Raw genomic sequence first — 20878 nt, forward strand, 5'->3', positions numbered from 1 at the left:
CACTAACTTCAGTGGGTGCAGGATCAGGCTCTTTATGAGATGGTCCACACTATGAAAAAGATTGATAATCTCTGTTTTAAACAACTCCAACATTTGAAAACATAAAACTCTAAATCTGATTATTTTAACCACTGCCCATTGTTCAACAAATATCTGTCTACAGCACTGGAATTGGGATGTTTATAAAATTGGACTATTTTAAAGTTATCTTGTTCTGTAAATAAACCCCAAAGTACTGAATATATTACAAATATCTTCAAAATCCAAATGCCATATTTGGAATAAAAGATGCCCAATACAATTTTGTAAACATTATTATTATTACTATTGATTATATATGTCAGAAAATTACTATTTTAATAGTCTACAATTTAAAATGGCTAAATGTAAGGTTATGAACGTGCTTTAGCAAATTGGGCTAAATTTCTGTATGTGCAGAAGAGTTCTCAACTTGCAAGATCTTCTAAGTATAAACAGCCATTATAGATAGCTCAATGGATGTCTGCCTCATGAAAAAACACCTTAAAGAGGTAGAAAATAACAGAGACTGCTGTGATATTAAAGGGAAAATGCAATTCTGCATTTCATACCCTTGTTTCATGTCACTGAAGTTACTGGGTTTCCATGGAGTGAAAGTCAGGATAGAATTAGGCCCTAACAATTTTGTATGACTCTGTGCAGTCATTATAGTTTCTAACAAGAGAGAGAGAGAAGGAAAACATACATGTCAGCAAAGGATTATTTAATCTACAAAGGAAGATTTCTAGAGGGGACTATATAATTCTGAATAAACTGATCCAGGCATGCTGAAAATTGATTAGCATATCCTTGTACTCTGATCCATAACGTAAGATTCACATAACGAAATTAAGTAGCAGTCAATCTAGAATCAACTAAAAGAAACATGTACAACGTATTAGGTAGACTCCTAATGAAATTCACTGCTCAAATCATTAAGACAAATAATATGCCTATTTAAAAGGATAGATTTTACAGCCCCCAAAACATTTACAGCTATGTAAATAATCATATCATGCTTTGGGCCATAAATTTACTGTCCTTTGCAGTTCAGAAGGAATTCCTTTCAATCTTCAGCAAAACACAGCTGCCTAGGTGCACTGTGAGGTATATTCTATTTCTTATGAAATAGTTATTGGACACGAAAGGGTTTAGCATTACAAGGACCAGTGGAGTGATCCATCAAATTTTATACTTCCATGAAACTGAAAATATGTATATCGAGTACAGGACCATAGACAGAAAGGAATTATTATAATAAACTCTCTTACCAGAATACATTTGACTGTTAGAATCGCACTGGGATCCTTGTGGTTAGCTGCCCAATGAAGTGGGATTTTGCCTTCAATATCAGGTATTCCAATATTAGAATCGTGTTTTATAAGAAGTTTCACATGCTCTGGGTTATTGTAGTAGGCACTCCAGTGCAGAGCAGTTTGCTAGAACACAACATCATAAATTTTACAAACACATAAACTTTAAAAATGAAATTAAATGGATACAGTTTCATAATTAGTTTTGTGAAAAAATACTTGGAACGTATAAAAAAAATCTTCATAGATTCTTGGAAGATCCAAGAATCTATGAAGATATCTTTTTATAAATTCCAGTAACCTTTCTTAACGATCTCTAATCAGGTTATATTTTTTAAAGTGTAGAGATTTACACTATTTATACTGCTGTTGCAACATGAACATTAATGTATCTTAGACCTATAATTAAGGCTAAGATTTTGTCACAGATATTTTTAGTAAAAGTCACAGACAGATCACAGGCAATAAAGAAAAATTCACAGAAGCCCATGACCTGTCCATGACTTTTACTAAAAACATCCATGACAAAATGGGGAGCTGAGGAGTCCCCACACTGCCCGCAGCAGCTCAGCAGCTGCGGGGGCCCCAGCTTGGAAGTCCAGGGTCCCTCCCTACCTGTGGAGGCTTGGAGCTGTGGAGTCCCCCCACCGCCTGCAGCGGATGGGAGCTGCAGAGTAACTCCCACCACTCTGAGCCACCACAGGCAGTGGGGGGGATCCTGCAGCTCCTAGCTGCCACAGGCTGAAGTCATGGAGGTCTCTGGAAGTCATGGATTCATTGCTGTGTAGAACTCCGGGCTTGGGCTGGATCCCAGGGTGTAGGGCCCTGCAAGGTGGGAGGGTCCCAGAGCTCATTCTCCAGCCTGAGCCCAGAATTCTACACAGCAATGAAACAACCCCTCAGCCTTAGCCCTGCAAGCCCAAGTTAGTTGGCACGGGCCAGCAGAGGGTGTCTAGTTGCTGTGTAGGCAGGCCCTTACTTTCAGTATGAAGTTCTGGACATTGGACAAGAGTTTTCATATGATGTGATTTCATCTATTTGACTTCAAAAACTCACAAACCATTAAAAAACAAGGACATTCAAAGATACAGACATCTCTTAATTATGCATAATGTCCACATAGCACATTTCCACTGAGACAGACAGATTTCACTTCCCTAGGAGCTTCCTTCTCCCTACAACAAACAAGGAAACATGCTACACACAACTTGTTTACTCTCCATAGCAGTGTAACAAACTTAATTGGGACACCAGAAATGTTAGTAAATATTCAGCATTAACTTATGTGCATAGGTTTATTGTGTAGTGTGTTTTTCTTTGCTGGGCCTGAGACAATCCCAAAATCCCTCTCCCTCATCATAGGACTGTTTTTTCTCCTTTCTCCCACACACATAAGGATTTTGTTCCCTCCCTCTTTCCATACACAGGGACTGTGTTTACTTCCTATACCAACACACATACAAAAGGGTTTTCATAGTGCTGGTCTTCACTATGGGGAGATCAATGCTGCTGCAATCGATGCAGCAGGGGTTGATTTAGTGGGTCTACTGAAGACCTGCTAAATCAATGGCAGAGCGCTGTCTGGTTGACCCCGGTATTCCACCTCCCTGAGAAGAGTAAAGTAAGTTGACCGGAGAGCGTCTCCTGTTGACGCAGCATATTGAAGATACCGGGGTAAGTCAACCTAAGCCACGTCAACTTCAGCTACACTATTCATATAGCTGGAGTAGCGTAACTTAGGTTGATTTACCCCAATAGTGAAAACAAGCCCATAGACATACATTATAAAGTCAGAGGGGACCACTGTGATCATTTAATCTGACTTCCAGCATAACACTTATTTGAATTAATTCCTGTTTATTGAATTAATTCCAGCACATCTTTTAGAAAAACATCCAATCTTGATTTAAACATTTCCAATGATGGAGAATCCACCATAAACCTTGGTAAATTGTTCCAATGGTTAACTACCCACACCAATAAAAATTTGGAACTCATTTCTAGTCTCAATTTGTCTAGTTTCAACTTCAAGCCAATGGATCTTGTTGTAACTTTTTCTGCTAGATTGAAGAGCCCTGTATTATCAAATTTCTGTTTCCTAAGGTACTTACAGACTGTGGTCAAGTCGGTCTTAATCTTCTCTTTCTTATACTAAACAGATTGAGCTCCTTGCGTCTCTCAATATAACATAGGTTTTCCATCCTTTAATCATTTTCGTGGCTCTTCTCTGAACACACACCAATTTATCAACATCCTTCTTCAATTATTGACACCAGAACTGCTCACAAAAACAACAAGGAGTTTGTTGACACCTTAAAGACTAACAGATTTATTTGGGCATAAGCTTTCATGGGTAAAAAACCACTTCTTCAGATGCATGGAGTGAAAATTACCACTTATTTTGTAATTTTCACTCCATGCATCTGAAGAAGTGGTTTTTTACCTACGAAAGCTTATGCCCAAATAAATCTGTTAGTCTTTAAGGTGCCATGAGACTCCTTGTTGTTTTTGTAGATACAGACTAACATGGCTACCCCCTGATACTTGACACCATGCAAGGCAGAAATGATCACAGTATTCTGATATTAATTGCACCAATGCTAAATAGAGGTAATATAACTTTCCTATTCCTATTCAGTGTTCCCATTCAGCTTTGTGAAACTGGCCCTTTAAAAGCATCAAGTACATATATTATTGGTTTGGACTTTTATCTGTTTGCACACAATAAACAGAAAAGGAGTACTAGTGGCACCTTAGAGACTAACCAATTTATCTGAGCATAAGCTTTCGTGAGCTACAGCTCACTTCATCGGATGCATTCAGTGGAAAATACAGTGAGGAGATTTATATACACACAGAACATGAAAAAATGGGTGTTATCATACACACTGTAAGTGATCACTCTCCTTACAGTGTGTATGATAACACCCATTTTTTCATCTCCTCACTGTATTTTCCACTGAATGCATCCGATTAAATGAGCTGTAGCTCACGAAAGCTTATGCTCAAATAAATTGGCTAGTCTCTAAGGTGCCACTAGTACTCCTTTTCTTTTTGCGAATACAGACTAACACGGCTGCTACTCTGAAACCACACAATAAATGTAATCAACTCAGGATCACCTGTACCTAAGCTATCACTTATTTTTAGTTCTGTGATCAATTTCTCTTAATCTGTCAAGAGGAGGTTTTGTATAGAATTCTCCTGTGACAGATGCAACACTTTTTGGGTTAGGAAACGGTCATCTATAATTTTTAGAAATTCCAACAATGTTTTAGTACTGGCAGCATGAGACATCCGGCAAATCATGCAGATTAAAGTCCTGCATGATAACACAACCTTTTACCCTGCAAATTATAGATAGTTGCTTAAGGAGCTGATAATCCTATTCTTCAATGTGATTTGGCGGTCTGTAAATGGTGGTCTTAGTACCCTATTTGTGCTTTATCTGTTAGAGCACTGATCCATAAGCATTCAAGATCATTTGCTTTCAAGTTGTCAATGACTCAGAAACAGGTAACGGGTTTTGTTCACTTCCCCTCATGCAAATGAGTTTTGTTTACTCCCTCCTGACAAACACAGAGGATGTATTTTTACTCCTCTTGATCCTACCCAGGGATTGTCTTTATTGATGCCCTCCGAACACAGGTCTTTACTCCCCACTACATGCAGGTTCTGTGTTTAGGAAGTGCGGATGCAATGCTCTACCCACAAACACTCTTAAAATTTACAATTTAAGATAGATTACTGCAGTCTATAGCAGCCCCATAACATCCTTATATATAAATCCATACTAAGACAATGGCCCAAGTAAACAGAGCTCTGCCATTTGACTTGCTGTGTGACCTTGAGCAAATCAATCCACAACTGTATTAATTTAGATGGACTAAATGGGCCAAAGGTGTTATCATACCCCAGTCACTGTCCAATATCAAACAGTGTTAAACAAGGTCTGGGGTTTGAAATACAGAGACCTCAGCCTGCTTTGTACCATGGCAAATACATCACTAAAAACCCTTTTAACCTTTTATTAAACATAAAGAAAGGAAGGAAAAACAGTTAGAGCATTTGAAATATAAAGTATTAAAGAAGGCTTTCATTTTAACAACATCCTGTGTTCCCTTTAGCTGAAGAGTTTTTACAAGGAAAAAACCTTTCGTCTGACAGTCCCTTAGATGGTATAAAAGATGGTAACAACTGTGTTTTTGGGGAAAAGAGAAGTTAGTTGAGATGAGCTGGAGCTGTTGTTAAATTCCAATCCCATTTCATCCCAGGTGGTGTTTGGGATTCAGCTTGAGCTGGTAGAGGTGGCAATGTCATCTGAGTATTCTCTATAGCCCAGCCTAGTCAGGACAACTCTCAGAATCAGGATGAAGAAAGTCTTAGGTCCCAGGACATGGAGGAGGTGGCAGCTATGATGGTGAAGCCTGATCCAGTAGCCAATTTTTCTCCTTAAAGTCTCTTTCTTTAAGAACCCACAAACGGAATGGGGGGTGGAATAACTCATCCCCTCATTATTTTGTCCACGAATTAGGACTAGTTTCCAACACATCAATTTTGGTTTATTGATTTCTGTTCCACCCGTCTCTTGTTTACCAAGTATGATCTTAAAACAGCCCTTGAGTCATATCAGTAGACCTTTTACTTTGGACTAATTAAGTCTCTCTCTTCCTTTCACACTTTTTCCTATCAACATTTGTTATTACAGATTATTGTGACATCTGATGAAATTTCATGTACTTTTTACAGTTGAGCTCACAATTAAGGTACATTTGTAGCCTCAATTATCACATCATCAGCTCTCAGCTTTGCCAACTGCATAAATGAAAAATGCTTATTCAGGGGTTTTACTAGGATTAAAACTATCCAAACAATGTAACAGTTTTGATGTTTGTGGACCCTGATTAACGTACATTGATTGTTAAAGATAAATGTTTTTCTCTTTTTTTCCCCTTCATGGTGTCACTACAGGGCAGAGTTACGATTTCTGCTAATGGAGAAACATTCAGTTTTGAAGAATAATGGGAGTGGGGGGGAAATGACTATTAACTCCCCCAAATATTCAAAGGTAGGTTTTGCACAAGATTTCAGTGAGTTTTAACTATGTGGAAAGTTTGAAGAGCTTCTTACAGTTAAGGTTGTCTGGGTGTCTTAACTGTGCACTTCCATACCTTAACATGTTTGGATTTCTTTTAAATTGAACCTGAACTGATAGTTTCCTGGGTTTATAATGCTTGGTTTGGCGATAATTTCAATATCTCAATAATGTAGCTTATTCCAAATAACTGATACATATCCTCAACCTTAAATCCATTTTACATAAATCCTGTCTGGAAATAACAAATATATTGTTACAGATCATTATTGTACCATTGTTACAGATCATTACTTGTGACAGGGTCGGGCCAGATGGCTACAGGAGAGTGATCGAATGGAGATATATTAGCCCCAAATTCAAGCAGGTCCCTTTTCCCTGGGTAAGGTAACAGGGGCAGTTCCAGAACAATCAGGAACTTGCTGGAACAAATTAAGGCAAGCAGGCTAATTAGGGCACCTGGAGCCAATTAAGAAGCTGCTAGAATCAATTAAGACATGCAGGCTAATCAGGCACCTGATTTAAAAAGGACCTCACTTCAGTCAGCGGGAGGTGTGCAAGGAGCTGAGAGTGGGAGGGCGTGCTGCTGGAGGACTGAGGAGTACAAACGCTATCTGGCATCAGGAGGAAGGTCCTGTGGTGAGGATAAAGAAGGTGTTGGGAGGAGGCCATGGGGAAGTAGCCCAGGGAGTTGTAGCTGTCGCACAGGTGTTACACGAAACACTGTAGACAGCTGTGTTCCACAGTGCCCTGGGCTGGGACCCGGAGTAGAGGGCGGACCCGGGTTCCCCCCACCTCTTCCCCCGAGTTGGTACAAGAGGAGTTGACCTGGACTGTGGGTCCCATCTGCGGGGAAGGTCTCTGGCCTATCCCCCCGACCCAGTAGGTGGATCAGCAGAGACTGCGGGGATTGTTCTCCTTCCTTTTTCCCATGCTGGCCACTGATGAGGTTAACTGAGTGAACGGCAGGTTTGAGCCACAAGCAAAAGTGACCAAACTGAGGGCTGCCGTGAATCTCTGAGGTGAGCAAATCTGCCAATAAGCGCAGGACTCACCAAAGCAAAGGAGCAAATTTGTCACATACTGTACCAAGCTTATTTTGTGAAAGCAAAAAACCCAGTTACCTACCTTTCAAAACTGTTGTTCTTTGAGATGTGCTGCCCATGTCCATTCCATTCTAGGTGTGCTTGTGCCCATGCACACGGTCGTTGGAGATTTTTGCCTTAGCGGTATCCGTAGGGTCAGCTGTGGCGCCCCCCTGAGTGTCACACTCATGTGTTGCTATATCAGGTGCCACCAGCCCTATGCCCTCTCAGTTCCTTCTTGCTGGCAACTCCGACAGAGGGGTAGGAGGGAGGGTAATGGAATGGACATGAGCAACACGTCTCAAAGAAAAACAGTTACGAAAGGTAGGTGACTGGTTTTTCTTCTTCAAGTGCTTGCTCATGTTGATTCCATTCTAGGTGATTCACAAGCAGTATCAATGGAGGTGGGCTCGGAGTTCACTGTCTTGCAGCTTGCAGAACTTCTCTGCCTAAGTCAGTGTTGTCTCAAGCTTGCTGGGTAAGCGCATAATGAGACATAAACGTGTGGACAGACAACCAGGTAGCGGCCCAACAGATCTCTTGGATTGATACCTGTGCCAGGAAGACCGCTGATGATGCTTGTGCCCTAGTCAAGTGTGTCGTCACGATCGTTGGTGGAGACACCTTCACCAGCTCATAGCAGTATCGGATGCAGGCTGTGATCCAGGATGAAATCCTCTGAGCAGACACTGGGCAACCTTTCATTCTGTCTGCCACCGCAACAAACACTTGCGTTGACTCATGGAACGGCATTGTACTATCTACGTAGAAGGACAGCGCTCTCCTGATGTCCAGTGTAGCCTGCACTCCTCAGATGATGATGAGGCTTTGGAAAGAAGACGGGTAAGTATGTGTCCTGGCCAGTGTAAAACTAGGAAATTACCTTGGCCAGAAACGTCGGGTGCGGGCGAAGCTGGACCTTATCCTTGTAGAAGACCATATAGGGTGGTTCCGAAGTAAGTGCCCTGCTCTCAGACACCCTGCAAGCCGATGTTATCACAGCCAGGAATGAAACCTTCCAGAAGAGAAGCAGGAGACGGCAGGAAGCCAGAGCCTCGAAGGGAGCCCCCATGAGCCTCGACAGCATGAGATTCAGATCCTGGACGGATGGGATCTCGGACATCCGGGTAGAGATGCTCCGGACCTTTCAAAAACCGTGCCGTCATGTCATGAGCAAAGATCAACCTGCCTTGGAACGGGGGATGGAAAGTAGAGATAGTGGCCAGGTGAACCTTGATCGATGACAGGGACAAACCTTGGAGTTTGAGGTGCAGCAGATAATCCAGGATCTCATGCAACCGGGCCTGCTTGGCCCGAATATGTTGTTCCAAGGCCCAGCACATGAACCTTTTCCATTTGGCCAGCTAAGTCGCTCTGGTGGAGTGTTTCCTGATACCCAGGAAGACCTGCTGAACACGGGCTGAGCATGACTGTTTGTCCACGCTTAGTCATGCAGTAGCCAAGCACCAAGTGCAGCACCGCCAGGGTTGGGTGCAAAAGGCTGCAGTGGTTCTTGGACAGCAGATCTGACCAGAGGGGCAACTGCAGCAGGGTGCCTACCGAAAGGCTCAGCAATGTGCCGAACCAGTGCTGGTGAGGCCATGTGAAGACTATTAGGATAATTCTCGCCCTGTCTTGCTTGATCTTCACAAGGACCCTGTAAATCAATGGCACTGGCAGGAAGGCATACATTGGTGCCCCTAACTGAGGAATGAGAAAGGCATCTGACAGGGAGCCCCTGTCCATCCCACGGATTGAACGGAACACGTGGCATTTTCTGTTCTGCCTATACATGAACAGGTCCACCTAGGGAGTCCCCCATCTCTGGAAGATTATGCTGACCACCTCCAGATGGAGCGATCACTCATGGTGAAATGAGAAAGTCCTCCTGAGGTGATTTGCCAAAGTGATCCGGAACATTTCTGGCTCCAGGCAGGCTATCAGATGAATGACATCCTGTCAGGGTTCCTTCCCCACTCTGAACTCTAGGGTACAGATGTGGGGACCTGCATGAAAGACCCCCCTAAGCTTATTCTTACCAGCTTAGGTTAAAAACTTCCCCAAGGTACAAACTTTGCCTTGTCCTTGAACAGTATGCTGCCACCACCAAGCGTTTTAAACAAAGAACAGGGAAAGAGCCCACTTGGAGACGTCTTCCCCTAAAATATCCCCGCAAGCCCTACACACCCCCTTTCTTGGGGAGGCTTGAGAATAATATCCTAACGGATTTGTTACAAAATCATCAAAGACCCAAACCCCTGGATCTTGGAACAATGGAAAAATCAGTCAGGTTCTTAAAAGGATTTTATTTAAAAAAAAAAGAAAGGTAAAAATCATCTCTGTAAAATCAGGATGGAAAATACTTTACAGGGTATTCAGATTCAAAACACAGAGGATCCCCCTCTGGGCAAAACCTTAAAGTTACAGAAAACAGGAATAAACCTCCCTCTTAGAACAGGGAAAATTCACATAAAACAAAAGATAAACTAATCCGCTTTACTAATCCTGGCTTACCTATCCTGGTTGCAATATTGGAGACTTGGATTAGGATGGGTTGGAGAAGATGGATTTCTGTCTGGCCTCTCTCAGTCCCAAGAGAGAACAACCACGTAAACAAAGAGCACAAACAAAAGCCTCCCCCCTGCCAAGATTTGAAAGTATCTTGTCCCCTTATTGGTCCTTTGGGTCAGGTGCCAGCCAGGTTAGCTGAGCTTCTTAACCCTTTACAGGTAACAGGATGTTGCCTCTGGCCAGGAGGGATTTTATAGCACTGTATACAGAAAGGTGGTTACCCTTCTCTTTATATTTATGACACATCCCACTCACAAAAATCCCAAAGGCGGGGAGCTTCTTCACATAGGGCCAAAGGCACCATCATGCTTGTTGATGTAATACACCATACGGGTATTGTCCATCAGGACCTGCACCACCTTGCCCGTCAGGTGGGGCAAGAAAGCCTGGGAGGCCAAGCGAACCGCACTGAGCTCCCTGATGTTGATGTGGAGAGCCAGATCGTCCAGTAACCAGAGGCCCTGAGTGCTCAAGTCGCCCAGGTGGGCTCCCCAGCCCAGGTCCAAAGCATCGGAGACCAGGGTCAGCAACGGGGACGGGGTCTCAAAGGGTACTCCCTCCAACACTGATCCAGGCTCCAACCACCAATCCAGGGATGCCTGATGTGATCCGGCACCCTAACTACCCCGTGTAGGTCATGCCTGCTGGGGACGTAGACCAACGCCAGCCACGCTTGCAGAGGCCGGAGTTGGAGCCAAGCATGGCTGACCATGTACGTACATGTGGCTATGTGGCCAACAGCCACAGGCAGGTATGAGCCATGGTTAGCGGGTGGTTCTTTACATGGGAGATCAGGTCTGACATAGCCTGAAAATGCACTTCTGGAAGGAAGACTTTGCCTTGCTTGGAGTCAAGAACCATTCCAATGAACTCTATTCACTGCACAAGAATTAAAGTGTTGTTTTTTCTCATTTATTAACAGGCCCAGGTTACGACAGGTGGAACGCACCAGATTGAGGGTCCTTTGCACTTGCTCCCAAGACCGGCCCTTGATGAGCCAGTTTCGAGATACGGGAAGACCCGGACCCCTCGACATCTGAGGTAAGCAACCACTGGTGCCATAAATTTTGTGAACACCCTCAGGGCCAATGAGAGGCCAAAGGGCAGCGCTGTGAATTGAAAATGGCGTCCACCCACTATGAAATGGAGGAAAACTCTGTGACCTTAGAATATGGAAATAAGCATCCTTTAAGTCGAAGGCGGTATACCTTTAAGTCGAAGTCTCCTGGATCCAGAGAGGGGATGATGGAGGCCAGGGAGACCATGCGAAACTTCAACTTTCTGAGAGACTTGTTGAAGCGACGCAGGTCAAGAATGGTCTGAGGCCCACTTTTGCTTTTGGGATTAGGAAGTAGCGGGAATAGAACCCTTTTCCTTTCATGCCCCGAGGGACCTCCTCCATCGCCTCCAGGAGCAGGAGGTTCTCGACCTCTTGGACGAGGAGTTGCTCGAAGAGGGAGGTGGGAGGGAGGGGCGGCTGAAAATTGCAGGTTATAGCCCCAAGATACTATGTCCAGCACCCAGCGGTCTGTGGAGACCCGTAACGAGGCCGAAAGGTAGGGATGAAGACGGTCAAGGAAAGAACAAGGTGGATCTGGGGAATTGATTGGGGCGTCACTCTTAAGCACATCTTCAAAATGAGTGCTTCTGGCCCCTGGGATGTTTCACTGGGTCAGGCTGCGCGGGTGAGTGGGAGGAGGAAGGGCAGCGACAACTAAAGCTCATGTCTCCATCACTTCTCCTTGCAGGCCCTTGATGAGGCTGCCAAGGCCTTGGTGGCGGGGACAGCTGGAACTGTTTCTCTGCAGACTGCAGCGTATGCGTACCCAGCAAGCAAAGGGTGACCCAAGTCTCCTTTAATCCATGCAGCTTCGCATCAGTCTCTTCCAAAGAGACCGTTCCCAGTGAATGGGAGGTCCTGGCTAGAGGTGTGCATCTCTTGGGACAGGCTGGCAGTCTGAAGCCAGGAGCTGCGCCTCATGACCACCACCGACTTGACCCTAGCCACCGAGTATGCCCGCATCCCATGCCATCTGGAGAGAGCACATTGCCACTATGGTGCCCTCCTCCACCAGGGTGCTGAATTCCTGGGCCAGACCCTGAGTAAGGAACTCCTTGAAGTTAGGAAGGGAGTCCCAGACATTAAAATTGTATCTGCCCAAGAGAGCCTGATGGTTCACCACCTGGACCTGCAGGCTGGCTGTTGAATAAACTTTTCTCCCAAAAAGGTCCAATCTTTGGGCCTCTTTATTTTTGGGAGTTGAACTAGTGTGCCCCATTTGTCCCTTTCATTGACTGCAGAGACAACCAGCGAGCCCAAAGGTGGGTGGGTATAAAGGTACTCGAACCTTTTGGCTGGGATGAAGTACTTTTTTTTGGCCCTTTTGGAGGTGCGAGGGATGGACGACGGGGTTTGCTAGAGGCCTTGGTAATTTTCAGGACTCCGTCATGCATTGGTAGTGCAACACATGCCAGGGTAGAGGCTGAGAGGACATTGAACAAAGTGTCCACCTGCTTGGCCATCTCCTCCACCTCTAGGCGCAAGTTCTCGGCCGCTTGTCGAAACAGGGCTTGATGTTCCTTAAAATCATCCGGTGGCCTGGCCCTCAATGGTCGCGTGACCACACTGTCCGGGGATGAGAATGATGACTGTACCGCCGGGGGAGGCTCTGGGGCTTCATCCCCCATGGGGAAGAGGAGTTTGGGGGTAGGCGCTGTCTCCTCTACCCTGACCTCTGAGAGGGTCTGATGCACCGAGCCCGGTGCCGCCAGCTGTTGCTCCGAGGCAGCAGCAGGTGAGTGGTGCCAAGAGGGCATCATCATCACCGGCATGCCCCAGGTGCTTCAGTAATGCCACTGAACATGCTGCCAAGGCGGCACCGTAGACATCGACGCAGGCTCAGGTGCCCATTTGTGCCAGTGCTGTCTTGGTGAGGGGCTGAACTGCCCTTCTGTGCTGGAGGAATCCCCTTCCAGTGACCATGGCAGGGCTGTCGATGCCTGTATCTGCCTGCAGACAGTCGTTGCTGGAGACTGGTGTTTGGAGTGGAAGGATCGGTGCTAGTATCCAGGGGACCGGTGCTGGGGGGACCAGAATCACGACGGGGAGTGCTCCCATGGGGCAGGTAACCAAGATCTGCGCTGAGAAGGCAATTGCTGAGAGGGCGAATGGTACAGGTGGAACAGAGACTGGTGCCTCCCCCAAGGCGATCTAGGTCGATTAGGTGCCTCCCCCAAGGCGATCGCGGTGCCAGTGACCGAGGGCGAGCCCCAGAGGATGTGGGCTGCGATGCTGGAGATCTGCGGCGTGGAGGCGGAGAGCACCGCCATGTCTCAGTGGCGCTCCACTGCCCCCTGAGGGGTCTTAGCGGCTGACTTGTCCTTGTAGGGAGCCTTTGCTGCTTCCTGTGGCACGCGCGGTGCAAGCGGAGGACTCTGCTCTCTCAGCGCTGGGGGACCTTGGGAAGGCATCAATGCCGTCAGAAGTTTGGGTCTCCTACCGCTCCCGGGAGTTGGTGGTGAATCCTTTAAAGGCTCAGGGCTCGGACCAGGGAGGCACATCCACATGGCTCTGGTGTGGCAGGGCAGCCCGAACTGGGTCCTTTGCCTGATGCCCCATGGCCTTTCTTGCCTGGTGCTGGGGAGCCATGCTTCTTCGTTTTCTTTCTGGGCACCAGCAACAGGGAGCAGTGCCGGGCGGAGCCCTATGCCTTTCTGAGTCCTGGGTTGAAAAGTTTTACAAATACAACACTTGTCCTTACATATGTGATTCCCCCAAGTACTTGAGGCAGCTACTGTAGGAGTCACTTACAGGCACAGGCCTGTTACAGTCCGCGCGGGGCTTAAACCCCGGAGACTGGGCACGCCCCACCTGGGGCAAAGTTCCCGCTGGGACTCTAACTTCTAACTCTTAACTACACTTAACAACTACTTAATACTAATTATTATAAACAACTATTTACAAGGCCTTAAGGCTCAAAGTCAGAAGAGACAAAACCACTAGCCCTTATTATGCAAGGAAAGGCATTCTGACTAACCACCACAGGCAGTAAGAAAGAACTGAGAGGGTGTAGGGCTGGCAGTGCCTGATATATCAGTGCGTGAGCGTGGCACCCTTATGGATACAGCAAAGACAAAAATCTCCAACAACCACGCACGTGGGCACACCTAGAATGGAATCAATATGAGCAAGCACACAAAGAAGAACAAAGGTTTCAGATACAGAAAACGTATCTGCCAAGGTAACAGAAATAACAGACGTGTTTCTTTCATATTTATCTGTTTTATGAATTGGAATTGCATTAAAACTGCTACAAGAATTGTCACTAAAGCAGTATCTTACCTTGTTTCTGTCCTGTGTATCCACTTCTCCTGGTGCCATGTATTTTAGCAACAAAGCTAAGCACTTGGGACTCTTGTGGCGGGTAGTTAAATGTAAAGGTGTCATTTCTTCTAAATCCTTTTGCATCCAGTTTGCTCTACGAGCAAGTAAAAGTTTCATGAAGCGATAATTTCCCTGGATAAGGAAAAATATAACAGTAAGAAACTAGTTCTAACAACTTAGTCAAACCAAAAGATGACAATATTTAAAGACACCATTGTTGTATCATGGTGACAAAGCAATACCAGCCAGCTGTAATGACTGGCAGGGACTTGAACCTGGGTGGGCAAGCTCCACTTGGTGGCAGTCTTAACCCAGCCACTCCCTGTGATCCACAAACCACAGAAGATGTACACTATACGAAGTCCTGTCCAAAAGCTCCAAACTGACAGCTGCCTTGGAGGCTCCCGATTGGTCCCCTGACCCCATATAAGCCCACAGAGTGTTCCAGGATGCATCCAGGCAACATGCAGATTACCAGTGAGCTACAATAACTGACTCTGATGCTGAGCTCCCAGCATCCACTGTGGCTCTGACTTGGATTCTAACCATCACTCGGGACCCAGAACCCCAACAGAAGTTATGATCTCTGGTACGGATCTCAGCCTGGAAATCTGACCTCGAGCTGCTCAAGCCCAGACCCTTGTCCCAGGACCCTGACAGTTTGCCTGGACCAGCCCATGCTGAAGGTCATCCCCATAGGAACATGGAGGCAGCGGGTCATCACATGCCTGGCATGTCTCAAGGGCACTAGAAACGTCTGAATGGGTTGACCATCCCCAGGAGGAACTCCCTACATCAATAGCACAAGTGTTGCAGCTCTCATTGCAAAGCCAGATCCTGCAGATGCAGATGCTGTGCTGCGGACTCAACTAGTGCAGTAGTCTCCTGGGGAGCAGGCTCCAAGGTGAGAATACTGCACTCTAGAAATGTTCTGCACCTGCGTCCTTGGATGTGGGGCCAACCTTCCCACACCCAGTGGAGACTGCCAAAAATTTAGAGGGTTTCTTAATCATTGCCATGTGCAATTCCTGCTCCACCCCTAGTCCCATCTACTGATTTAGCGAAGGCAGGATTTGTAATTAGCCTCTTAATGGGAAAGGCATTAGATTGGGCCTGACTCTGGCTAGAAAAGGAATGCCAACACTGCTGAACTGGGATGCTTTCTTTCAGGTGTTTTCTATCATTCAGGATGATTCCTACTGCACTTTTTTTGCTGTGGCAGCCCTGCAAAAACTACAGTGGGGGAAGAATTGGTTGCCTCCTACACCACCCACTTCAGACAACTTGTCTCTGACATGGAGTGGAATGAGGAGGCACAGCTCCACCAGTTTCAGTGGGGATTGCGTGAGGAAATTAAAGATGAACTACCTGGCACGAAAACCCCAACACATTTGGATGCCTTTTTTGATCATGCCATATGCATCGATAACAGACTACACCAGTGACATAGAGAAAGGAATGGGTCAGTGCCACATCCCAGCCACATCCCAGGTGCCACTCTTCAAAGTGGTTGGTCCCAGGGCCCATGCAGCTCAGTGCAGCCCACCACCATGTGACTACCAAGGAAAGGGAATGCCATTCCCACCACAGTTTGTGTTTCTCCTGAGGGGAACCTAGCCACGCACTTGCCGGCTGTCTGTTGTGGTCCCTAGACATCCATCCCCTTATAAAAGCATGCCCAAGGCACAGCAAGCTCTCATTACACCTCCAAGTTCAGGTCCTCCTCTACATCCCAGGTGAACCTTGATGAGTTCTCCCACAGTGTGCACTTGTGGACTCCAGGGAAGCAGACAACTTCATGGATGCTGACACTGCACAAACCTTGGCCATGCCAGTGCAGCCAAAGTCCTGACCTCATAGAGACTATAAGATGGCTAGTTCCTGTCCTCAGACCTGGTGACCCAGGAGACCATGCCTCTGGAAACTGTTATCTAGAATCATTGAGAAATCCTAAAATTTGGAGCTATCTATTTACCGCACTTTCCCATAATCGTTGGCATCTCATGGTTGGCAACACATGACATGCACATTTTGTCAGTTTCCACTCTGAACTCTTTCAGCACATCTGCCTGCACATACCATTTGAGGGAGCCCAGCCAGAGACCGGATTACCACTTGGAAATCCCCTGACCCTGGCCATGAGTCAGGTGAGACCACCACCAGAATCAACCTCTGTTCTTCCCACTAAGTACCACAAATACCTGGATGTCTTTAGAAAAAAAAAGTGAACGTCCTATCAGCATACTGAGACTATGACTGCCCGATTAAGCTACAACCTGGGGCCAAGATACCCTTCAGCCACATCTATGCAATATTGGAACTGGCAGCCCTGTGGCTCTATCTCCAGGAGAATCTTGCCAAAGGGTTACTCGGGCTATCAACCTCCTCTGCCAAGGCCCTTCTTTTTGTCAGAAAGAAAGATGGGAACCTGTGCCTATCCATGGACTATCGGGCCCTCAATCAAGTAACTGTCAGAAACCGGTACTCCCTCCCTCTCATCCCAGAATTGTTGGGCCACGTGCAATCAACCCAGGTACTCACTAAGCTCGACCTGTGAGTTTACAACCTGGCAAAGATCAGAGCAGAGGATAAATAGAAAACAGCTGTTTGAACCTGCTGTGGCCATTATGAATACTTGTTAATGCCATTCAGTCTCACAAATGCTGCTGCCACTTTTCAGCATTCTGTGAACAGTGTAGTCCATGACATCCTAGACCAGTACGTCGTAGTTTACCTTGACAACATACTTGTCTTCTCCAGAGTCCAAGACAACATACCTAGCATGTCTGATCAGTCCTGGATTGGCTCCGCCAACATAGTTTATATGCAAAATTTGAAAAGTGCAGCTTTGATCAACACTCCATGGAGTTCTTGGGCTACATCTTGTTGCCTGAGGGCCTCCAAATGGACCCAGGAAAGTGGATGCTGTTCAGACCCTTGAAAACATCAAGAAGCTGGAACACTTCCTGGGGTTCACTAACTTTTATAGATTTTTTTTTTCCTGGATTTTTGGGCTGGATAACCCTGTTGACAGCACTTCAATGCAAGAACACCTTCATCTGGTCCCCGGTGGCACAACAGGTGTTTAACCAGCTCAAGAGGGCTTTCACCAGTGTGTCATTCTTGACACCCCTCAACCCACTGAGGCCCACTGTCATTGAGACTGATGCCTCCAACACTGCCATCAGGATCATACCACCCAAAGACATGGCTCCTAACAGCACTCCTCCCTTGTGTCAACTCCTCACGGACGCGTACTCCAACAGAATATCATGAAACCCTAGGAAAAAAAGTCTAGTGATCAAGTTCGGCTTTGAAGAGTGGCACCTGGAAGGGGCCAGGCATCCTATACAGGTGTATACAGATTTTAAAAAACTAGAATACCTTTGCAATGCTAAGGTGCTAAACCAAAAACAGTTCTGGTGAGCCCTGTTGTCACATGTTTTAACTTCACCATTACCTACCACTCCAGAGTCAAGAACAAAGCCATCAATGCCCAGTCCCAAAAAGGCCATCAATGCCAGTCCCCTCACCAGTCAAGACTCCTATTGCATGGAGGCACGATGCATCCTTAAGCCCTGCAATTTCCTGAATGCCGCCACTTCCCAAGATCTCACATTTCTGATCTGCTTATTCTATATCAAGGGTCACCTGTACATTCCGCCAGGATGTCCCCAACTGGAGGTTTTGAGATTCAGCTGATAACAGGCCACCCAGATAACAGGTCACTTCATCCACCTCAAGACCCTTTGCCTAATTGCCTGCTCCTTCTGGTGGTCCTGGATACAAGCAATGGTGCACTCCTATGTAGATTCTTGCAAAGTATGTGCTTGCACCAGGAGGCCATGCATGAGAGCCCTCGGCACTCTAATATCTGCAGAAACTCTGGCTAGACCACAGGAGACCACAAGAAGGACTACAAGCAATATGCTGGTCACCAGAACCAGAAAGGTCCAACATTTGCAGCTGGACAAAAGGTCTGGTTTTCAGTACACCACCATATGGACCAGCCTTGTCACAAATTGTTTAGCCTGTATCTGATTAGCCAGGTGATCAACTCAGTGACCATCAAGCTCCAGTTGCCCAGATACATCAGGGTACACCAGTTGTTCAAAGTATCGCTGCTGAAGCTGCAGACTGACAACTCCTTTGCTCATTGACAACAACCACTGCCCAGTCCAGTTCTGGTCCAGGGTCATGATCAATATGATGTCTATGAAATTTTAAATTCTAAAATCAAATGTGATTTGATTTCCCTCGTTGACTGGGAACATTACAGTCCTGAGGCGCTCCTGGGAACAGTGTCCCAGATCCATATGCTTGACTTCATAGTGGCCTTCCAGGCAGCCTACCCAGATAAACCCAGCCCAGTACATGGGGGTTGCCCTTAGAAGGTTGTGTGTATGACATGAGGATCGGCAGGACCATGGGTGCTAGGTTTGTATAACTTTTGGTGGTGCCCAGAACGGGTCCAAGCAGAGCTGTCCCATCCATAGGACAGACCAGGCCAATTGCCCCAAGCCCTGAGCTTTAGGGGGCCCCGCGCTTCAGGGGGACGCAGGGTCCAAAGTGGCCTGGGGGGCTTAGTGGGGGGCCTGGCGCCGGCAGCAGCAAGCAACCTGGCCCCAGCCTGCCCCGCCGGCTCCCGGCATTGCTCGGGGGAGGGGGCAGAAGCTGGAAAGAGGAGGGATGGGGGTGGGGGCTTGAGGGAAGGGGTTTAATGGGGGCGGGAGGGGGCAGAGCAGGAGTGGGAAGAGGTGGGGGTTGGGGGGAAGGGGTGGAGTGGGGTCGAGGTGGGGGCAGAGCAGGGGCGGGAAGAGGCAGAGCTGGGTGGACTGGGGCCGGATCGCTCACTGCTGCCGGCGCCAGGTCCCCCACTAAGCCCCCCAAGCAGCCCTGGACCCCGTGTCCCCCTGAAGTGTGGGGCCCCCCCAAAGCACAGGGCCTGGGGCAGTTGCCCCGGTCCGTCCTACGGACAGCACGGCTTTGAAAAATATAAGCCCACATGTTGGTGGAGCCGGGCCCACGTTCCTAAATATTGCTGGAGTAAGGGCACCATGGGCCCACGATTCCCCTATCCCCTTTTCTTCTCTACCGCCCCCCCATCCCACATTCCCCTCTCCCTGCCCTATTTCACCTTCTTCCTTCCCCACTGCCTCTCCCCCCCCCCCCCGCCCAATCCCACCGCGGGCAGTCACTGTTGCACAGAGTAGAAAACAGGAAGGCTCCCAGCACACAGAAAGGCAGCACGACTGGCACTAGGACCCAGGAGGCGGCGTTCAGCTACAGAGTCAGCAGAGCGGAGACACAGCCTCCTTCAGCTGGGAAGCTCTTTGCTTGCAGAATGGGGGCACAGTGACATGTACCCCTGTGTGCCCCCTCCCATGCCTCACCTCCGTTTGGAGTGGGGGCAATCCCCTCTCCAAAAAACTGCACCCATGGTCGTGGCTTCCCAGCCTTTTTCTGCAGGGAAACACAGGAAATTGGCGGGGGAGGGCGGAGGTGTGCAGTCACGCAGAATCCCCCCAGGAGTAAATGATACAAGTAGACGTAAAAAGGACGAAAATGGAAAATGGAAAAGTGAAAGTATGCTACTAAAACGCAACTCAACAAACTACAGTCTTTTGTCCAATGTTTTCACCCCACAGTCATTCTTCCAGCATGTCTGGCTAGTCCTTAGCCAGGATCTAGTCACAGAGCCCAAAGAACTTGATTTCCTTTGTCTCATCAGGTGAAGAATAGTTTAGGGGTTCTCTCCCCTTCTCTTTACAGTCTAGTAAACCTTTAAACTGTATTTTTCTGAAGTGCATCCCTAGATAAAGCTCCCTTTCCTTACTTTGTGTAAACACCATGCTGTCTGTTGTAGATACGATGCTGGCTTCTCCCATGCTTGTGATTTTTACAATGCCAAATGATCTTCCTGCAATCTCCGATGCAAATGAATAGCTCGCTGTCCTTGGCCACACCTGGCTTGTGGTGTCAGTCCATTGCCTTTGTCTGGAAACCTGTATAATTCTTTGTAGGTTAACCGCACATACACTACACAAAAAAATTAATGATCAGTGAGTTATTAGATTTCAGAGTAACGGCCGTGTAAGTCTGTATTCGCAAAAAGAAAAGGAGTACTTGTGGCACCTTAGAGACTAACCAATTTATTTGAGCATAAGCTTTCGTGAGCTACAGCTCACTTCATCGGATGCATACTGTGAAGTGAGCTGTAGCTCACGAAAGCTTATGCTCAAATAAATTGGTTAGTCTCTAAGGTGCCACAAGTACTCCTTTTCTTTTAGTGAGTTATTAGTTTTTCACTGATACCTCACAGGACATCTTTTATATACAGATTATAACAAAAGTGAGTTGGGGTACACTGAGTATGTCAGGCCTCAGAAAAATTGGTGACAGAACACTGAAC

At 46.8% G+C, this 20878-nt stretch overlaps 1 protein-coding gene across 1 annotated transcript in view; it reads right to left on the reverse strand.

The window, feature by feature from the left end:
* INVS (inversin) overlaps positions 1-20878 on the reverse strand; it is a 210119-nt gene that overhangs the window by 95367 nt on the left and 93874 nt on the right. The window contains exons 4-5 of the mRNA XM_074945124.1: positions 14425-14598; positions 1290-1457 (exon numbers count right to left, since the gene is read on the reverse strand). Coding sequence (XP_074801225.1) covers positions 1290-1457; positions 14425-14598 — 342 coding nt within the window. The remainder of the gene's footprint in view (positions 1-1289; positions 1458-14424; positions 14599-20878) is intronic.

Source organism: Natator depressus, chromosome 2 (genome assembly GCF_965152275.1).
Source record: "Natator depressus isolate rNatDep1 chromosome 2, rNatDep2.hap1, whole genome shotgun sequence".
Taxonomy (NCBI): Eukaryota; Metazoa; Chordata; order Testudines; family Cheloniidae; genus Natator; species Natator depressus.